This window comes from Pollicipes pollicipes, unplaced genomic scaffold, assembly GCF_011947565.3.
Source record: "Pollicipes pollicipes isolate AB1234 unplaced genomic scaffold, Ppol_2.1 Scaffold_3087;HRSCAF=3621_pilon_pilon_pilon, whole genome shotgun sequence".
Classification (NCBI taxonomy): domain Eukaryota; kingdom Metazoa; phylum Arthropoda; class Thecostraca; order Pollicipedomorpha; family Pollicipedidae; genus Pollicipes; species Pollicipes pollicipes.
Window position 1 is genome coordinate 44,191,382 of NW_023596225.1, and position 20,283 is coordinate 44,211,664.

Consider the following 20,283-nt stretch of genomic DNA (forward strand, 5'->3'; position numbering starts at 1 on the left):
ATGTCGACGCGCTGGGCTAATGTGGCGCGTCCGCCTACACGAAGGAACGTCTCGACCCCTCACGCTATGGACAACACTACTGCCCGCGGAGCTTGGTCTTGATACCCGACCCTCTTATCCTCTTCCCAGCTTCATCCCGGATCCTCGCGACGCCCCGCTCAGCCGGGGCAGGCTGCATGCGTCAGCCACGAGTGGGCCGAGAGGCCCCCTGGAGAGGACCCCGACCGGGCGCCTAGCGCACACCCCGCAGAGGGGGACCCTGCGCGGGCTAAGGCTCGATGGTTGGTCCCCCAAGCGCATGTAGTCCTGCCCCACCGTTATCCATTCTCCCTCATTCCACAGCCCTGAAACGATCATTTCTGGTCGAAAGAGCTCTAATCCAAACAACCCAACTTAGCATCCAATCATGCCCAGACCGCTCTTGATCCGCAAGATGTGCGGCGAAGCCAGACGTTGACACTCGTCGTTGCATGACACTGCATATTCTACGCTACCGTGCTGTTAGAGACGCTTAAGGTCCGGAGCGCGTTTACCACGCATCGAAATGTCGCCCATGAGTTATTCGACAACGTAACTGATCACATTAGGACGATAACTTCACTTGCGCTACCAACAACTTGGTATGGTAAAACAAGAAGGATTTTTATATTTCAAAAGTCGCGGAACACGCCAAGCGCAAACTTGTCTCCGCCCACAGGCGGGGTCAGTGGCAGCACGGCGAGGAAATCCTGCAGCCATGATTCATAGCCAAGAACTCCCGAGGTCATTGTCACAGGCCAGGTCAACAGCACGGTCAGGTGACATCGCCGAGCGCCAAACTCACCAGGAGGTTCCAGTCGGTCTCCTCCAAGTGGATCAGCGCTTCGCCCACATCCTCGATGCCGGTGCAGGCCTGGGGAACGCACCCGCGCAGTGAGTTGAGAGCAATGTTGAGCATCTGAACGGGCGCGTCGCACCGACACCAGCCATGGGAGTCCAGTGAACTCAAGTACAGGAGTCTATCCAGTGAACTCAAGTACAGGAGTCTGCTGATATCACGGGCTGGAGTCCTGGGAGCCAATGTCGACAGCTGATAAACCGTAACGGCGAGCGCAGTTGAGAAGTCGCCAAGTTTGAGGGCTATTGCCTAGCCCTACTTTACGTGAGATGGACAGCAGGAACGACAATAAATGAATGACGGTGCATGAATGGCAATAAGTGAATGGCTATCCCAATTCAACCCTTAAAACCACGTCATCTGTCGGTCTACAACCATGAGTGTGCACGTCTTTCATATCACTGATTCAGTGAGTATTACCATTCATTCAGATTCAGAGTCAATGATAACATATCAGTAAGTGCTATCATTGACATATTATCAGTGATTCAGTGAGTATCAGCACGGTACGATCACGACCACACAGTCCGGGCATCGAGCGTCCACCTGACGCATCGCACCTGAAAGTTGGCGAGCAGCTCTTCACGGTTGCACTCCATGGTGTGTGACTGGCGCCACTGAAACCAACCAGACGCGAGTCACCTCGCTGGAAGCAAGCACCGTCGTCAGGCCACAGCACAGCCGATGTCAGGCCACAGCACCAGTGATGTCGCCACAGCTGAGACTGCCGCCGTCATGTCACAGCACCAGTGACGTCACACCAGCTGAGACTGCCGCCGTCAGGTCACAGCACCAGTGACATCACCTCAGCTGAGACTGCCGCCGTCAGGTCACAGCACCAGTGACATCACCTCAGCTAAGACTGCTGACGTCAGGTCATAACACCAGTGACGTCACACCAGCTGAGACTGCCGCCGTCAGGTCACAGCACCAGTGACATCACCTCAGCTAAGACTGCGGACGCTTCAGTCAAACACCGGACGTCACAACCAGCGAGACTGCCGCCGTCAGGTCCACAGCACCAGTGACATCACAAAAGCTGAGACTTGCCCGACGTCACCCCTGGCCGGTCACCATACAACCTTCGGCCAGTGACTCCCTAATTTATCGTGTCTGCTGTGGCGGCAGCTGGGCCATATTTCGCCGTAGGCTCCATGCGACGCGGCTCGAATGCTCTATTTCACCAGTGTCGGCCTAAATCCGGTCACATTCTAGCATTTAGGCCCCAAAAGGCGAAACGTGCATGCTAGACCTTTACTTCACAACGTGACCTAGAAGAAAAACATCAAATCAGACAAATGGTTCAGTTCACGGACCACACTCGCAAATGTCACGCCATGGCTTGGAAATTCCACAGTGATTACATAAAGATGCGACTCATCACTGTTTGTGCCGCAGCAACGTGAACATGGTGACGGGCCCCAAAACCGGAGAACGGCAGTTCTCTTCCACGGGGTGACCGACCACAAATAGTTATTCACTACCGCAAGCCCAGGCATCACTGCACAAGCGGCCGTAATGGATCTAACCTTTCAAGATAACACGCTGGAGACGGCCAATGCCGGTTTTTAGCCCTCCTGGAGAAAGTCCGCGGCACTGAAGGTCTGGTCCCGAACCACGCGACGGTCGGGAACACAATGCGCTCAAATAAGGATCAGCATCCCGTTTTTCGTCACGCCCTTTTCGCAGGTGCCCTTTCGTGTCACTGAGGCTTAAAGGAGCACTCAGCTGATGAGACTACATGGCTCACCTGCCTCTCATCTTGGCAGGAATGGTGGGTAGAAAGGTGGTAAGCAAACAGACTACAAGGCCTGGAATTGAGCAGAGCAGGGTGCCCAGATCTGGAAATGATGGTATTTTTATCTGGATCTATAGAGCAACATTAACTAAGTTGCATGTGAAGCTATTGGACAACCTTGACTTCAATATATTTAAATCCTTTGCTGTGGTGAATTTTGCATGTTTTATTTACATTTGACATATATTTCTTTAACTTACACTTCTCTATTAACAATTTTCTTTTAACTGCCATTCACTCATTTTGACTTACTACACATTACTTCCTGCATTCAAACTTTATGATAATTTGACTTATACCTCTCAATATTTTAATATCTTCATAAAATATTCACAGGTTGGGACACAACCACTCCAGGAGATATGCTGGTCCAAAGTGGCATCCCTCTGGTGCATAGTTCTGCCTCTCCTCAGCACACATGAGGCTGCTGCAGCTCCACTGGATGACAGTGAGTTTGACAGCAAACATCCATTTTGAAGAAGCCTTCTGGTCTAACATTTAGCTTGTGAGATGCTATCTGGCAGACTAGGATCATTTCACCTCTACATCTCCTATGGTACATACTTGACAGGTGTACCTTTTCAGGTGCTCTTTGTAGTTCAGTTGTGGGTCTCTGCAACAAGTTTGGTGGCACATGTCTGAAAATGCTCCACAGAATTCTAGCCCCAACACAGCATTGGTCTCAGATGCTGCTTCTATATTCCAGAAGTTGATAAGCCAATCCTTTAACAGCATGGACAGTATCTGGCTTTCAGTTTAGCAAAGGTCACTTTGACCAGACTCAGGGCTCAGGTGGCTTTCACACCAGCTCTGACAGCATGCACATGGTAAGCAAGGCCTTCACCAATCTTTACTACTGTCTTATTCACCTGGTACTCTCTCAAGTTCTGTTCCTGCTACCCTGTAAGCAAACCTTGGGTTTAGCTTATAAGTACTGCACTGAATCTAGCACAAAGTCTAGGACTACACATCTGACCCATAGCCCTGTAGTTTTGCACACTGGAGGGCATCTTCAATTTTTCCAATTACAGATCAAGCTGGTCTAATCCTCCTTGCCTATCCATCTCCAATGGTCAGCTATCAGTACACTGTTGAGTTATCCACATGCATCATCTGATTTCTCCAGTTGGTCATCAACTCCAATATCATCTGTGGTTGGTTGGGCAAATAACTGATATAGGTTAGGACCAGCATGGGCCCCGGCACCATGCCCCAGGTGTGATGCTGTTTTCACTTGGTGCCAGACCCTGGGTGATGCCACTGGTTACTGGGACCCACTTAATTTGCCCTTCTATGACCACTCCTGTCAGTAAAAAACCTTCTACATATTGGTAGAACACAACATCTTGAGACTAGTGCACTGCTGGTCACTTTCTACCCCAGCAGTCCTTCTGTTCCACACAGTCAAAAATACACACATCAAATGAGAAAACTAGGTCTAATAAGCTTGGTTAACACCCTGGCCTAAAATGAGTAAGAAACTTGCCATAACACAAGAGAAGTTATTGACATAGTTAAGATGCATGTGTAGACAGTGATTCTAGCAAACATTTGAGGAACATGTTACCCAGCATAATTTGCTATGGTTGAAGTTATCAACCATCTCTGTTTGTCTTGGTTTCCTGCATATTGCTTCTCTGAATATAGAGCAAGGAACATTACTTAAACTTTATCTACCAATACTTAGGTTTCTCATAAAAAGCTCCAATGAGCAGGTTTTATGAAGCTTATACATTAACTTGAATCCATATCCTTCCCAGAATCTGCATTTCAATGCACATATCCCACTCTCATCTGGACTGGCATCCTAAGACTCATCCACTAGAGGGTCCAGGATGTATATCAAAATTCATGTTGCCAAAATCATGGCTCTCTAGCAGTATCCACCTGCAATTTGTTGGTGCTAACCCATAGCTCTTGGACTCAAAACTCAGATATCTGATCTGCCTGACTGCCAAGTCTGAGATGTTCACATGCTGGGTTGGATGTTGCCTGGTTTTATATTAGTACAATTTGAGCAACGGGCAAGGTGGTAACAGGCAGAGGGGGCAACAGACAGCAAACCCAAATCTGGGTTAAAATAGCATGACAAATATTGGCATCATTGCCACCTAACCAGCTGAGCATCAAAGCATTGATGTGGAATTCTAGGTCTTCAAATTCCTGCTTGGTTTCCAGTTTAGCAGGTCCCTACCACTTGGCATTTCATTCTATAAATAGTGTTTGTATCTACCTTCTTATCATCAAAGAAAGCACCCACATGTCTTTCCTTCACTAATTAACTCCCAGCATTAGCTATCAATATTACAGGTGCTGTAAGACATAAATACATCCATACATTGATACCAACCAAATGCATCACATTTTGAAAGCTTGGAGACCTTAATTTTGTACAGCTCTTCTCCACATGTTATACCACAAACGTGATGATATATGACACAAAAACTAGTGTCATTATCCTGAAGGCACCCTCCTGTCCAATGCTTGCCCTTTCTCCATAATTTATGTCCAAACAATGCTTATTCACTTGAGGTTTGTAACATATTTCACATTTCCAATGAGCAAACAGATTTTAATCAAACAAATGGCTTAGATATGGAGCAATGATCAATGACAAGCCAGGGTAATATCCGATCCATTTCAAATCTGCACAACTGCATAGGCTGTCCCTCAGCGGACAAAACCAGATGCAGTAGCCCTTACCTTGGTTCTGTGCAGTAGATCTCAGCAAATTATCAGCGCAATCCTAGCGCTGCTCTTCTGAAGGAGACAAAACCACTCGGCTGATTCGGCGTCGAACGTGGACGCAATATGTGCAACTTCTGGATTAATACACTTGTCACTGCGCACATCAACCCATGAGCCTGCGGTACTTTACAAGCAGCAATGGAAACACACAACCGGAACTTCAGATATCCACAATAATACCTGTGTTGTGAAATGCAAGCTACTAAGTCGCCTCAAACGAAACAAACAAAGCCCACAGAGCAGAGCAACCAAACCACTCGGCGTTCGCTGGAAGCATCACAATCATCAACACAATCCGCACGCTCACGATGGCGCATTTATCTCAAACGCAAGGTAATAGAGAGCTACCATATCCCAGAACTATTCGTGAGCTGCATCAAAACAGTAAAGGAAATTATTTTCCGCAGGATCTTATATCATGCGTCATTACGGCTCGATGATGTCAATGCAATTTTTTCCTTTAAGTAACATTATCAACAGGTATCAAGTTTTTTAATCTTGTCACGTGAAATACATTTATTTGAAATCCAGGTTTATTTTTAATTGGCTCTATAAAGATCATCATAATCATGTGCATACCATCATAGAAAAGATAAGGTCAGCATACATATTGTATCTGGATACCATGAGATCCCATGATCCAGAATATGGAGACCATCAATGAAAACACTTTGAGACAGCGGTGTAGTCCAGACATTTGGCGGTTTCAGTGCCCACGACTTGGGCTCCAGTCCCGCTCCCCTTAAAAAACAACTTTGAAACGAAAGTGACCTGAATCCGTGGAGGAAGCTGTTTGACGGTGCCTCTTTAAGGTGGGTTTTGTAATTTCTCCTGATCAGTGTCTTCCCCTTGCCCCCCCCCCCCCCCTTCTCAGAAGTCATTTTGTTGAGTGCTTCCTCCTGGTCCTTGGGCCTCCAGTTTTTCTGCAATCTTTCTATCAATTTATCTATCTATCAATCTGTACATCTTGTTCTGCAAGGCTACCGATGAACCAGATATTTCAAGCAAACCTTGTAAGATTGTTTCACAGTCGTCCTCAGCCATCTGTTACGTCACATAGTGGCTTTTCACCCATGAATCTTCAACTCTGCATGCCAATTGGTCCTTAAGTGTCATGGGCGCTGCATGACCTTCAGCAGTCGATGCGCCCTAAAACCCCAAATCATCATGATCATCATCACGGTCCTTAAATGTCCACCTCATGTGCACAAGTACAAGCCTTGCCCACCACTGTATGGGCTGCGATGGCTTTTCGACGCATCTCTGACAAAACAGAGCACAGTGTACCGCACAGCTGCGCTGCCCCATTGTCCATGGACCAGGGGTGGTTTTGGGGGAACCGGCTTAGTGACTCGGGGTCTAATGTCACTTCGCTGAAAAGAGCAGAAACTCATGACTCCAACAATTGGCTCTTAACCCTTTAAAAAATTTCAAAATCTCAAGTATTGCGAGTTTTGCCTCCTGGTGTAATACCATACATTGGAAGAGTGTTAAACGAGACATCTTGACACTTACCGAAGTACCTGCCAGGCCAGTCTTTAATTACATCTACTTTGTAGGACACCTACAGGAAATTGACATTGTCGACCTAGTGTCATGGTTGTTGAGCCCAGTCTAGGCCAAATTGTGCTGATTTTCAACAATTGTGTGAAAAATCTGCCTTTGGATTATATTTGCCTGAAATTACCTTTGCAATGTCATAATTACTTGAAAAATTGGCACTCTGTGCAGAAATTGTTGGCACCATGCCCTTAACTTTGGGTGTTTTTATTTAGTACATGCATGCTCTGAAATTGTTGCTGTGTGGCTGTCTGCTACACCAGACATGTTTGCATTTTTGCAGTTGTGCTACCAGTTAGGTACCTCTACTAAGCTGGCTCTTGCTTTCCACCAGACCCTCATTGATGTTTAGGCTCTTAGGATCATTTGATAATGGGGACTCAGTCACCAATACTCAAAATAGTTTTGCCAAAATTTGGAACCCCAGCTCATATTATTCTGGGGTATTTTTCAGAAACTTTTGGATGGTTGAATTCCTGAGATCAGAGCTTGTACTGAATAGAATTTGTTGTGTGAGCCCTGACTGCTGCCATTGGAACCTGAAATTTCATTCAGGGCCATAATTTGGTAGCTACAGTTTTACATGCACCGTATGGTCTCGGCAGATGAGTGTATTGCATAGCTGCAAAGTTTAAGGTGTTGTGATGTACTGCACTGCAATGCATGTTAAGCATCATGCTGATGCCTAAGGAGTTTAATCATGGGTTGAAGCATACATAGCATAACATTTGAAAATATTGCCTTCTAGCACAGTTGTCCATGTTTTTCTTAGCTTTCATGTTTCATGCTTTACTTCTAAGTTGTTGTCAGCTGGCTGGGTTCTCAGGCAGCTTGTTTGATGATACTGTATGGCATTCTCGAGGCCTTTAAAGGCTTTTGCACTGTATGACATATGGAGTACCAGGCTTCCTTTACTTGGCTACTTGTAGAAGTCTGCTGTAGCTCCAGCTCTGTGTGATAGTGTTCCAGTAGCACACATTGTCAGCTTCATTCTGGATTACCAGATCTTAAAATATTTTGTCATGATTAAAACTATGTTTATATGAGGAGGCTAGATTCTTCAGTTATTCCATAACTTTGAAGTAATTTTATAGGCCTATGGCCATTTGAGTTTGATAGCTTTAAGCTTCTAATCCATGTGGCTGAAAGAGACAATTGCCATTCACAAGTGTGATGTAGGTTGTGTGATTGATAGTTGCCTGACATATAGCATTTGAGAAACATTTCTCTTCAAATTAATGCAGTCATTAAAGGTGCAGCTTTCAAAACAAGCATGGCCTGTTCAAACACTGAGCATTTGTCATGCAGCTGGTGATACTTTAAATCTTCTAGCACAGTACATTATTATGCCTGTGTGTAAAGCTTCACAAACCTAGCAATAAAGCCTGAGTGTTGGGTCCATAACCATTTTCAACTCATTTTCATTGTGTGTCCTGTTTTCCTAACACCAAGTCTAACAAACATTTCATGTAACCTGTAGATGATGGATATCTTTGAACACCGAATCATCACGTAAGTATTAGCCTCTTGGTGCCATCATGGCACAGACTGAATGTTTCCAATATCAGATGAAATACAAGGATGTGATAAGCATGAGTGTCTGGTAGAATCAATAGCAAAAGGTTTGTGCAAAATATTTTGTCTGCAACATTGCTTGCAGCAGCTGTCCTGTTGCCAAACAGGACTCTGCTTGTGTGGGATTTGAGAGGATTGCAAGCGAAACTTCAAAACTGAAATAGACAATTCCATTGAGAGCCTTGTCGAGAGGTGGCACTTGTAAAAAATTGGCTATCGCTTGCATGACCTAAGCATTAATATTCAGTGGAAAGGGGTTGGTCATGCTCGCGTGGCTCACCTGCCCTTGTATGGTGTCAATAATGCCTTCCGTGTTAATTGCATATCTGTGCATGTTTAAACATGTTTTGTGGCTCTTTTGCTTTCCAGCTGAAGAACTCAGGGTAGTGCAGTCTCGAAACATTGCTGAGACAAACTGTTGGTGTCAAACTGACCGCACCTCACTGTCCTAATGTGGTGATGTCAAACGCTAATCAGCTCATGTGTTTGCACGCCGTAGCTCATTCCACGTTGTTTTCAGCGTCACCAGGAATCTCAGCTGCGTATGATATGGGTATGATCACTTGCCCTACTCTCCATTGTTCCGTTACAGGTCCGCCCAAAAGCGCATCTCTCTGGTGCCATACTCCTTGAAAACCCTGTGCGGAAACATTTACCTGGACTGGGATTATGCCTTTGATACTCTTATGGAGCCATTATTCTGGATGGTGGACAACTTTGCCAAGGCTATTGGCCCGGTAAGTGCATTGTATATGTTGTGATTCTATCCAACTTCTGTGTAAATATGAACAGCAGTGTTGTGAGATTAAAAGGAGCATTGCAACATTAAGTGGTTTGAAGCGTTCTGGGCCACTTAACTCGGTCCAAGGGAAATGCAACCGTTGAACGTGCAGGTGCACTGAGTGCAAATGTTTCTATCGTGCCTAACGTCAGGCACCCGTGGGTCCTCGAATGCAGGCAAAGCAAGTGGCAAGTGTTTTAAGTATGACGTGGGGTAGTGTCCCACACGTGTAGGTTTGACATGTTTTCAACATATTCCATGCCATAGACGATTGGTATCTGATTACAGATCTTCGTGTGCATGGTGTTTCTCCTGACCGGACTGTTCATGTACGTGGCATACACAATCGGCGTGCCGTACTGGAGAGACCGCAGTACGCCCACCCTAGTCATCCTCTTCATCGTGGGCCACTGGATCTTCGTCAACGTCGTCTTCCACTACATCTACGCCTTGACCACATCGCCCGGTCACCCACCACAGGTGAGCTGCGTCCGCGAACGCCGCTAACCAGGCTGAAAAGATGGTGCAAAACGTGGGTCATGAAGCTGCCAGGTTTCCTGACCTTTTTTAGGGTGATGTGGCAGATAATGTGATGCCGCATGCTCACAATGTTCCTGGGGATAAATCACAGTCGTGATGCACAGATCGGTCCCTAGGCTGCACCTACCAGAAACGAGATCCATCAAATCGTTTTCGTGTACTGCTAAAAAGCCAGAAATGTCTGGCTAAAAGACCCCTTTGTGGTCCCGGCAGCTTGGTAAATTGAAATATTATCAAAGTTTATGGGGGTGTAATGGTCGACTCGTTAGAGCGTCGGACTCCCGCGTGGGAGCCCGGGTTCGAATCCCGGTTGCGCCTTGGCCCCTGAGCGTTAATATGACCATTACAGTCGCGCACCTTGGCCCCGGCCTCAAATCACATTAGAGAGCTTAACCAGCCCGATGCAACTCGCCACTCTCTGGGAAATCTTCACCAAAAGGGATGTTCAACACAACTTGACGTCGCCCCACCGGTCGGAACATGTGTGCGGCAGGATCACTTACAAGTCACAATATCGTAGCGTCGAAGGCTAAAGCTGGCAGAAAATGGCAACCTTACGGTACGTGGCTTCGCGCCGAATGCCCTCTGGCCGTTGTAAGGCCAACTAGCGCCGGACGGCTGTCAGGGAATGTACCGTCAGAAATATTCGGCGAATAAAATCAGCGATGACGGCAGTATTTGTATGAATTGTAACATCTATTTTTCACATTACTTACCTCAAACGTTCCACCAGCCCCTGGCCTATTGCTGGCTTGAACCCCACATAGTTACTATCGCGTGATCAAAGCATTCTGTGCCAAAACCAAGAAGCTACACGAATCAGAACAGCTTGACGGGGCTACGTATTTTATCTCAAACGGTTCTTAGGTTACCCGGCCTCTTCATGTGCATTCAAGGGTCGCAGTAATATATGGAGCACAATTCATTGTCCTTGATATCAGCCAGAAGGCGTGTCACAGAGTCTTCACTGATCACAGTCTTTCACTGGATATATTCAGCATCCAGCATATCGCCGCCCCCACTCACTACGGTGTTCTTGACCCTACTGGTGCAGCACAGCGGGGTCCAAGAAGCTCAGTCAGCAGCGATTTCAGCTGATAGGGAACCCCAGTTGGCTTCCCGGCTGACTGTTCAGCCTGCGTGCAATGCCTGACCGGTGCGTGGTACCTAACACTCTGATAATAAGAGATCGCGGCCCAAGAAGAGATCACGGCATTATAAGAGACCGTGATGCGGGCACCGAGTTCCTTTCAAACCTTGATTTAACCTGTGTATTTGTGGTATTCGGTGTCCACGTTGCATTAAGGCGTGGCGTATCTTGGAGGTGACTCTATCGTTTGGATGTGTCTGAATTTGTGTCATGAACATTGACAAGTGTCATCACAAGTGTCATTCCTCCTCGGCTATTCATGGATCTCATCTTCTTTTGCAGGGAGCTCTGGTTCCGGAGACAGCTAGCATATGCCGCAAGTGCATCGCCCCCAAGCCACCTCGCACACACCATTGTACAGTGTGCAATAAATGTGTGCTCAAGATGGACCACCACTGCCGTATCCTTCTCTTGAGCTCAAAGGCAACGGCGCTGCTGTCAACGATCGTGGAGAAATGTAGGGTACAGCTAGTCAGTCCGATTTATGCCGTTTAAACGGCACTCGGTCGCGGGATGATGACGTCATGACATTTAGTGCGTGAGCGTGTGATCTGGCTAGCGACCGAAAATGTTTCCCTTCCCACCCAGTGGCTGGCATGTAAAAGGCGGGCGCGCGGGAAAAAAAGTATTCATCATACAGGCAATAATGGGAAGCCTCGAAGTAAGCCCTTTCGAGGGCGATCAGGTGGCATTTCGGAATTTGCGCCCGTCGGTGTTCACGCGGTGCTGATTGCGGCATCCGCGAGCTTGTTTTATGGCTGTGGATAGATTTTGGTATTTATGGTGATGCGCTCCGATATCATTGTGAGACAGCTTTCTTCGGTTTTGTGAGAGTCAGATTTGTGGTTAATGTGTGAGAGGAACATGTGGCACCTTCCTTTTTCAAGCATTGGCGCATTTACTACGCGGCAAAGATGTTAAATCCTTAACGCAGTTGCCAGCATGGCTGAACCAGTGTGTTGGCCACTACAACCACCGCTTCTTCTACATGTACATGGTGTACATGGTGCTGGGCACCCTGTTCGTCATGGTGTTCGGCTTCGACATCCTTGTGAAGGAATACTACGGAGAGGAGCTGGAGCCGGTGCTCCTGCCGGTGGCCGACGATACCCATCGTCTTCCAAATGAGTCGGAGGTACGTCGCAGGTTCCTCCAACCAGTTTGCGCTGCTTCCGAGTATATTTAGCGCGAGCAGGGCGTGTTATTACACCTGATTGGGTCCATCCCATCCCTGATTGGGTGCGTCCATCCCTGAAGTCCACGGTGCGGGTCCCAAGACTCGAGCACAGTATTTCATCCGCGAATTTGATGAATAAGAGGGGGAAGGGGCAACGTGAAATTTGAGGGTATCTTCTAGAAATGGAACGGTGGCGCCAAAAAAGTCACATTCCATATCAGGAGAGGGCGCATTGAGATGGACTGGCTGCAACCTCAATGCAACCACTTTTGTAATTAGTGCACATTACCAAGTGGGGTGTGTTTGTGTTAGACTAACCGGATATATTACCAAATGAGATGTATTTTGCGTTACGTAACCGGATATAAAGCAATCTCGTGTACCTATCAAGGCGGCAGTCTGCTCGTCAGTTTCACATTCAGCAAATTTGTCAACGCCTGCCGTTCTTCGAAGGGTGGTCCATGTCTTCCGTTGATGTTGCGGCGAGTTAGGAACTTCGTTAAAAAAAGAAAATGCACCAGTAACGATGTATTGCAGCCATCACAGATTCACCATAAAGCACAAACGGCTGATGACATCGCAGCACGAAATGGACAAGGGGACATGATGCAGTCGTATCACAAATATATACAGGTACAATATCCCTCAAAGCCGACGCCAGTCAGCGCGATAATCCGGCCACCCCCTGACGGCCCGCCGGCGTTTACGCGTTCTTGAAGCTTCCGGAGGTCTTGCCGAGCGCGCTGGCCGAGCGTCGGATCTTGCGCCGCTCGGCATGGTGCCGCAGCGCCTCCTCGCGCCGGCTGGGGTCGCGCTTCTTCTTACCCACCGCGAACGACATCTGCCGGTTGCCGAAGCCGCCCACGTGCTGCACGGTGCCCGCGCTCTGCTGGCGCCGCAGGCGATCGCCGAGGCTGGCGCGCTTCTCGCGTCGGTCGCCGCCCGTGATCTCGCGCACGCTGTCGCCCTCCAGCACGCGGACGGGCCGCGCCGCCGGGTTCGGCACCAACTCCGGCCGCGCTCGCCGCTCCTCCTCTTGGCGCTGCCGCTGGCGCCGAAGCCGCTCCGTCTGGTAGGTTTCCTCGTCAGAGCTACCCTCGTCGTCATCATCGTCGTCGTCCTCCTCTGAGCTCGGTCGGCCCTCCGGCTCCTCCCGCTCCCGGCGCTGCTCCTCCTCTTGCCGCCGACGTTCCTCGGCCAGCCGCATCTTGCGCTCCAGCTTCGCCGCGCGTTGGTCTTCCATCGAACTCAGCACCGGGTTCAGGAGCTTGAAGGTTTCGGACTCGCGATCTACGGTGAAGTCGGGGTTCTGGAACATCGCCTTGAAGCGTTCGTCCTCTAGCAGGCCCTGCGTCGACTTCCTCTTCTTGATGTTGGAGGATTTGGCACCGTTCATCAGTTTCAATGCAATCTCCTTATTGACAGCAGGCAGCTTTGTCAGCTTGACGCGGTTGTCCCTAGTGGCATCTAGCTTCTCCTTGATCTTTTTCTTTCGGTACTCTTCGAAAGCGAAAGGATCAGCCACGGACTTGGCCTTCTTGTAGAGCCGTATGTCGACAAAGAAGCCATGCATGTATGCTCGGAGCAGATTTGTGCCCAGGAGGTGCGTAAGACCCAGATCATCAAGTTCTTGTCGTGTCACAAACTTATAGTTGTCATAGATGGTGGTGACCTCAGATTCCTCCAGCTCTTCTGTGAGGTTATCAAGGAAGTTGCACCACTTGGGAGCAGGGCCAATGGATGGAACATAGTAGGTCTGCACCTTCTGAGCTTCATTGGCAATGAAGAGCAGTCCAGTGTTGGGCACTGTGCACAAATTGTTCAACTGCTTATCAGAGGAGATGGATGTGTAGGGGTTGCCTGAATCACTGTCCCATATTTTGACCACTTTGGCATCCATGGACATGACCAGGTCCATGTTGTTCTGGAACCTGATGTCTTTGATGGGGAGCTCATTGTAATGGTCTTTCACCCTCAAGGGCTTGTCTGACCTAATGTCATACAACAGCACCTGACCTGTGCTCAGACCCACACCAATTTGAAGGGCCCCATTCATCTCCAAGGCAGTGACACTAGGTGCATCCTCTAGTTCAGGGTTGGCCTCCAAAGCACCTGCAACACAGTCCAAGACTCCACATCTTGTCCGTGATCTTGGATCCCATGCTTCAATTTTTCCCTCCTGTGTGCCTGCCATAAGGAGCTGATGATCTTTGTTGATTTTGCAGACATTGACACATGTGGCTTCTGTCTGAAGGGGACTAAGAAAGCAACCCCTTTCAAGGTTCAGACGATACATCTCACTCCCAGAACATGCAATGTACAGGTCACACGACTCTTTGTGGTATGCCATGTCTCTGTTGTACTTTGGAACCCTGAGCCGAAAGTACCGACCCCCCTTGGTGTGCAGCTCAATGTATCTGTCTTGCTGCAAGAATATGAGCTTACTGAAGTCATCGCTCAGGAATTCAAACTTGACAACTTCATTGTCAAAGCAGCGTTCAAACTTCAGTGAAAGCTCGTTCACATCATAGCACTTCATTGTTGGTTTGTACATTCCTGTCACCACAATGTACTGCTGATCTGGTGACAAACCTATGCAGGAGCTCACGCCTGGCATGTCAAAATCCTGTATCAACTCGATTCTCCTACTTATCTCCACATCTTTCTTGAGAAGAGCTCGTCTTTTCTTTTCCGACAGCCAGTCGGGCAGTGATTTGCCTGCTGTTAGATTGTAGATCTTGATGTTGTTTGGGTTCGAAACCTGCATGTTGCAGTCAAGTTTAACCTTCAAGCTTTAGTTTACTTATCCAGGGGGCAACTAACCAAAAACTAAGCTTGTAGTAACGCACCGCGGCCCACAGACTTCCATTCCACAGCGATTACAACGTGCTCGGCGGCATTCCGTGCCTGTGCGCTTTGTGGCGCTCAAGAGTCAACTAATGTTCATCGCGTTAATCTACTGCCGTAATGCTTATCACTAAAATGTGCTGCCAATGTCGGTTTTTTTGGTGTGCAGTGTATTGTATTGGCCGGTTTCGGCATTGTTATCCATGATCGTGAGTTGGTGGGTTTTGGTGGCGCTCCGACCTTTGTTTGTATGCCGTAAGATTACCTGCGCTGTATGCCGTTAAACCGTGCCCAACGAATTATGATAATTTACGTCAGGGTGAAGGGCGGGGGGTGAGGGAATGGGGTGATGAAGTGTAACCTAAGTGTAACAAGAGAGATGGGGGTTGGGTGGCGTATCTTTATGCTCAGTTTCAAAAATTTTAAAAGCCTTTTAAAAGCAATGATCCCCATTTGAAGAGATCGGTGCAACAAGAGAGATGGGGGTTGGGTGGCGTATCTTTATGCTCAGTTTCAAAAATTTTAAAAGCCTTTTAAAAGCAATGATCCCCATTTGAAGAGATCGATGAAGCAAGCGTCACATATGATGAAATTAATTTACTGATAGCTGTTGGTATATCTTTAGTGAAAAGGACTGCTCCAGACAACACAGTGTCTGTTAGTGAAAAGGCTGCTGAGTACGTCAGTTTGGTCACGTTATCGCGCCTTGCACAATATTGATTTAGAGCCATTTGATGGCCGTTAACATCTGGGAATCGTACACACGTGCGCCAGATCAACGACTTCATAATGATATTTTGTTTACCTTGAACGCGTCAAACAGCTAATGGAATGGCAGGGTTTGAACGGAGTTATTATGGTGTCATGGAAAATGTTCTCCCCGAAATAGTCTGCACATATTTGCGGACGTGTAGCTCAGTAACTAGATGGGTTTAAGTCTTATGAAGGTCAGGGCTGTAAACTGCACCGAATTATCTTCAAGGTGGCTTTTCAGTTTAAAGCCCGATACAAATTTGGAACACCCCTGCAAGCAATTTAAAACCTTAAAACTGAGTAATTTTGACTCCCTCTCATAACAACCAACACGTCAGACGCATGCGTTGCATCTCTAGTTCAGTGAAAGCCAAAGCGGGCGGCACTTTCCGGTAAATTGTGCTTACCGCAGTCACCAGAGGAAGTGGGGTTTCGCCCAGCATAACCAATGCGTAACGTGGGGAGGGGCTCGAAAATAGAAGTAAACCATGCGGAACGTAATGTATGGACAGTACGTATCAGTTCAGTCATTTTTTGCCACAGCATGCGGCAGTTGCGAGGAGACGGCGCGGGTGGGTTTTTGGTGGGCCCGCCGACGATCCAGTATTGAAGGGATCATGCTCGTAATGCCTTAGACCTTTCACGACGTTACATCTCTTCAGTATAAGAATACTAGTGAAGTTAAGATGCGAAAAGATTGTATATCTAGTCTAAGACTTCATCATGGGGTGATTGAAATTCTCGATTATCAGTTGGAGATGTGTTGTTTCTGAGGTGTCGGGCCTCCTACTTCCGTAGAGCTTCTTTGGCGGGCGACCTTAAGAAAGCTTGCAGTTTTTACCGGCCCGGGTTTCCGTGACGAGTAGCGACAGAAATGACTCATGCAGTCACATGAGTCATAACTTAAAACGACCAGTCCACTGATTACATAAATCACGCGTTGATTTGCGTAGGCCGTAGCGCTGCCGCTCCTGCTTAAACAGACTGGCGTCTCGGTCGCGGGAGATGTGACGTGGACCGACGCCGCGTTCGATGCAGCTCCCTTCCACCCCGTGCATCACAGCTGAGACGTGCCACCAAGTGGAGTGGCTCGTAGGAGATCTGGGACAGCTGGACGTCCAGCGACAGCAGTCCAATGTTGTGACTCCTGGTCCGCTGGTCACCGTGCCTCGCATAGCAGTGGCGACGCAACCTCGTCAGGTTGGCTGGGCGGGGGGAGGACAGTCAGCAATCCGTTCTGCTCATTTCTCGCCATGCATTGCCATCGGACTATTATTTATGCCCTCCAAAGTTGAGAAGCCGCCCTCCCCCCACCCCACCCCACCCCACCCCCACCCCACCCCACCCCACCCCACCCCACCCCCTCCCTCCCTCCCTCCCTCCCCCCTCTTCCCTATAACTCGTCCGCCATGCCGCGTAGCAGTTACGGCGAACAAACCGCCCATGGAAAGGAAATACCTCGACCGAAATCATCGCAGCATACGCATTACTCAGATTTAAGGGCGGCATCTGAGCTGGGCCGTCCCGTATGCTTGGATTTGTTGCATGTTTCAGGTCTCTCTTGGGAGCGCAGCACACGCAGCTCCAGGCAACGCCACCAGCTCATCTGGCTCGCGACGCCACAGATTTTTCGTTCTGTACGAATCGCTCACATCTCTAGGTAAGGCCCTTCACCGTACCGCTCCGTCACCGCTGAGGTTGTCCATACGTCAGCCCGAACGAGGCTGCATCGGCGTGCCATCGCACCAACCACCGTGCCAACCATCGCACCAACCACCGTGCCAACCATCGCACCAACGTGCCACGAACCAGCGATGATCGGCGGTGCTGACGGGCGATGTAGCTATGGCTGGGATCAGCTTGGTAAAGCCTATCATAAGCTCGACCGCGGTGCTGCCTGTGGGGACCGCTGGTCTTTAAGCGCTGCTTGATCTCCGGAGCGCAGTGCGGACGAGCATATCCCACATGGTCGCCATGATGTCGTTTTGGTCGATGTCCGACCACCACTCGGTGGACGACTGTGGCAAACACGGCATGGAAGTTGTGATCACGGACCCGAGAGTCGTCTGGGGAAATACGGGCGTTTGTCAGCACAGCGCTCTGTTTGCCGTGACTTGCCTGTCATGCCGCGTCCCCATTTATTGGTTGCATTTTCAGGCATATTTTTGGCGCTTGGCGGTCTGGTGATTTGGCACGGCAAGCTCATTAGCCGCGGAGAAACCAGTATAGAGGCGCATATTAATGCCAAGGAGACCAAGCGACTTCGCAAACAAAGCAAGGTAATAGCGCGGGTAGCCAAGTGATTTGTGTAGTTTCGGTCGCTTCATCAACGTGACTGAATTTTTGGGGAGGGCTGCAATGCCAAAAGTGCAGATAAAGGTTATAAAATGTGCCTGTGCCAAGGTTTTAAGCAACACACAGAGGGATATATATATATATATATATATATATATATATATATATGTATACATATATATGGACATCTCGAGCTGTGGAGAATCGCAGCGTGACAGATGGACTGAAGTAGATGGTTTGCCTTTGTTAAGTGCTCATTAACTTTGTTTAACCTGCAACCGTTGCTTGTGCGCCGCGGTACAAAGCCCCGGAGCCGAGCCGCAACGTTTGGCATTTGATGCCCACAGTAGAGCTTGTTACAAAACTGGCGTCACTGTCAGGGACGAACTGTGGGTGGCCATTGGGATTACTTAACCCGATATGGTGGTGTTGCAAGCCACCAGCTTATCTTGCATGCATCAGCAATTCGTGTTCACGTAATACCAGGCTGCTATTTTGACTTTTGTGTTCTTTGATGATTGGCATTCCGCATCCCGCAATGTGGCGATTAAAATGCGCTGATGCGCGAGGTCCCGAGCACGCCGTGTGCTTGCACTCCAGTGCCTATCGCCGAGGCCCTGTTGGATAACGGGCATTGTGACTTTCGTTCCAGTTGTACACAAATCCCTACGACATGGGTGCAAGAGAGAACTGGAGAACTTTCCTAGGACTTCGCTCGGGAAGGTATGTGACTGTCGATGATCTACATCGCACAGGAAGGTGTGTGCGAGACTTTGTTGATGACCTATATGCAGGGAGCGACTCTGCTGCCACATTCTCGACCACATTTCCCGCTATCGGTGCGTGATGCTAAGCCGCCGTGGACGCTTGTACATTTTATCGCCCGCCGAATGCCATCGAAACCGTATTATTCGCGGTGTAGCGTATAAGTGATGGTATTTCACACTCAAATTCTACGATTTGCCTTTCTCACCGCATTTGCTATCGATCGCTGGTTAGCTACCAGATGTCGAGGCTCCGAGAATACATCATTTTAAGAACGTGTCATCCCGTGATAGAGAAGCTCAAACAGAGGCTAAGATAGTGCCGTCCGGACCTAACGAGTGCCTCGAGTCGCATTGTTAGGTTAGCTTTCAGAAGGAACTTCGAACGGTTGTGGCAGCCTCGCTGTTTGACAGGGGCTGGCGCCACGTGCTGCTGCCGTCTGCTCACCTGCCGGAGCGGGACGGCCTGACGTGGCGCGACCAGCCCAGGCGGCCTCACGTCAAGGTGTTGTAGCCGTAGCCGTACAGCTCGCGCCGACCGCCCCAGGCGTCGCGCCGTACCTGCACAAATCAAATACCGAAGCTCGAGCTCGTGTGAAGAGGCGCTCGGCCGACTCACCGCACCATGACTGGCCTACTCGGTGGCGCCGCTGGGCCGAAGGACATCCCATGCAGCGTTGCGCGACGCACTTTCTTTTGTGGCAGATTTTTGCGGGAAGTTGTGTTTTTATTGGCATGCATCGTGATATCTGTACCGGTGGTGATACGTTTTAGTTCTTTGCATGATATAGAGCACCCCGTAAGGCCTTTGAACAGCGCAAAGCGTGCCACGGGAATTATTTTTGTGTTCCGCGCGCGACGCGCCACATGTTTTTTTAATTATTCACGCATTTGATGTGTGCAGCATTGGCGCTGAATGGTCACATCTTCAGTCATGTTTTTGTGGGATAAATATGTGGCTTGAGCGTCAGCTCTGATCTGAGGAGCTGCTCTAAGTGTGAAGATCATGTTCTGAAATGGAGGAGTAAACAGTGTAAACACGCACATACCTTTTACAGTGGTCGGGACTGGACGCGAAACGCAGGCGGCAGTACTTTATTGTGTACGTAGTCCTTCAAAATGTCGTGGATGTGTGGTTCACTCATGATGCTGAATGTACCCGGGCATTACATAACTGACTTACAGAATGTGCCGGCGTGGACATGTGCTGCGCACAGCGCGTGCCGATCAGGAACGACGCGAACGCAAGGCACAGCGCGGACATATGCTCTCACCGCGCGGCTTTCAAAATAAACGATTTACGCGATGACAATCGTGGGCACCTCAGGACGGCTCGAGTACCGACAGCGCTTGATGTACAATTCGACAATACAAACGTGCAGTACAAACCTGATGTTGCAACTAGAAGGATACGCTAG

The 20,283-nt window shown here is 48.8% G+C and overlaps 3 protein-coding genes across 3 annotated transcripts in view; 1 reads left to right on the top strand and 2 right to left on the bottom strand.

Moving 5' to 3' along the window:
- The window catches only part of casp (Fas associated factor casp), a 34,412-nt gene extending 28,709 nt beyond the window's left edge, over positions 1 to 5,703 (bottom strand). The window contains exons 1-3 of the mRNA XM_037211998.1: positions 5,379 to 5,703; positions 1,438 to 1,494; positions 824 to 892 (exon numbers count right to left, since the gene is read on the bottom strand). Coding sequence (XP_037067893.1) covers positions 824 to 892; positions 1,438 to 1,476 — 108 coding nt within the window. The 5' untranslated portion in view covers positions 1,477 to 1,494; positions 5,379 to 5,703. The remainder of the gene's footprint in view (positions 1 to 823; positions 893 to 1,437; positions 1,495 to 5,378) is intronic.
- Positions 5,704 to 6,744: 1,041 nt separating this feature from the next.
- LOC119089430 (palmitoyltransferase ZDHHC16) lies at positions 6,745 to 20,177 on the top strand. Its single transcript, XM_037212120.1, has 9 exons — positions 6,745 to 8,495; positions 9,151 to 9,295; positions 9,628 to 9,819; positions 11,312 to 11,429; positions 11,971 to 12,164; positions 17,361 to 17,466; positions 17,964 to 18,085; positions 18,754 to 18,824; positions 19,280 to 20,177. The coding sequence occupies exons 1-9, from the start codon at positions 8,464 to 8,466 to the stop codon at positions 19,377 to 19,379; spliced, it is 1,080 nt and encodes a 359-aa protein (XP_037068015.1). The 5' UTR covers positions 6,745 to 8,463; the 3' UTR covers positions 19,380 to 20,177.
- Positions 12,584 to 15,149, bottom strand: LOC119089429 (nucleolar protein 10). Its single transcript, XM_037212119.1, has one exon. The coding sequence runs from the start codon at positions 14,971 to 14,973 to the stop codon at positions 12,910 to 12,912; it is 2,064 nt and encodes a 687-aa protein (XP_037068014.1). The 5' UTR covers positions 14,974 to 15,149; the 3' UTR covers positions 12,584 to 12,909.
- Positions 20,178 to 20,283: the final 106 nt, after the last annotated feature.

Coding starts and splice junctions, on each gene's coding strand:
- LOC119089429 (XM_037212119.1), bottom strand. CDS start 14,973: ATGCAGGTTTCGAACCCAAACAACATCAAGATCTACAATCTAACAGCA.
- LOC119089430 (XM_037212120.1), top strand. CDS start 8,464: ATGATGGATATCTTTGAACACCGAATCATCAC. Junction 9,820..11,311: donor CGCCCGGTCACCCACCACAG/GTGAGCTGCGTC, acceptor CTTCTTTTGCAG/GGAGCTCTGGTTCCGGAGAC. Junction 11,430..11,970: donor CAAGATGGACCACCACTGCC/GTATCCTTCTCT, acceptor CGCAGTTGCCAG/CATGGCTGAACCAGTGTGTT.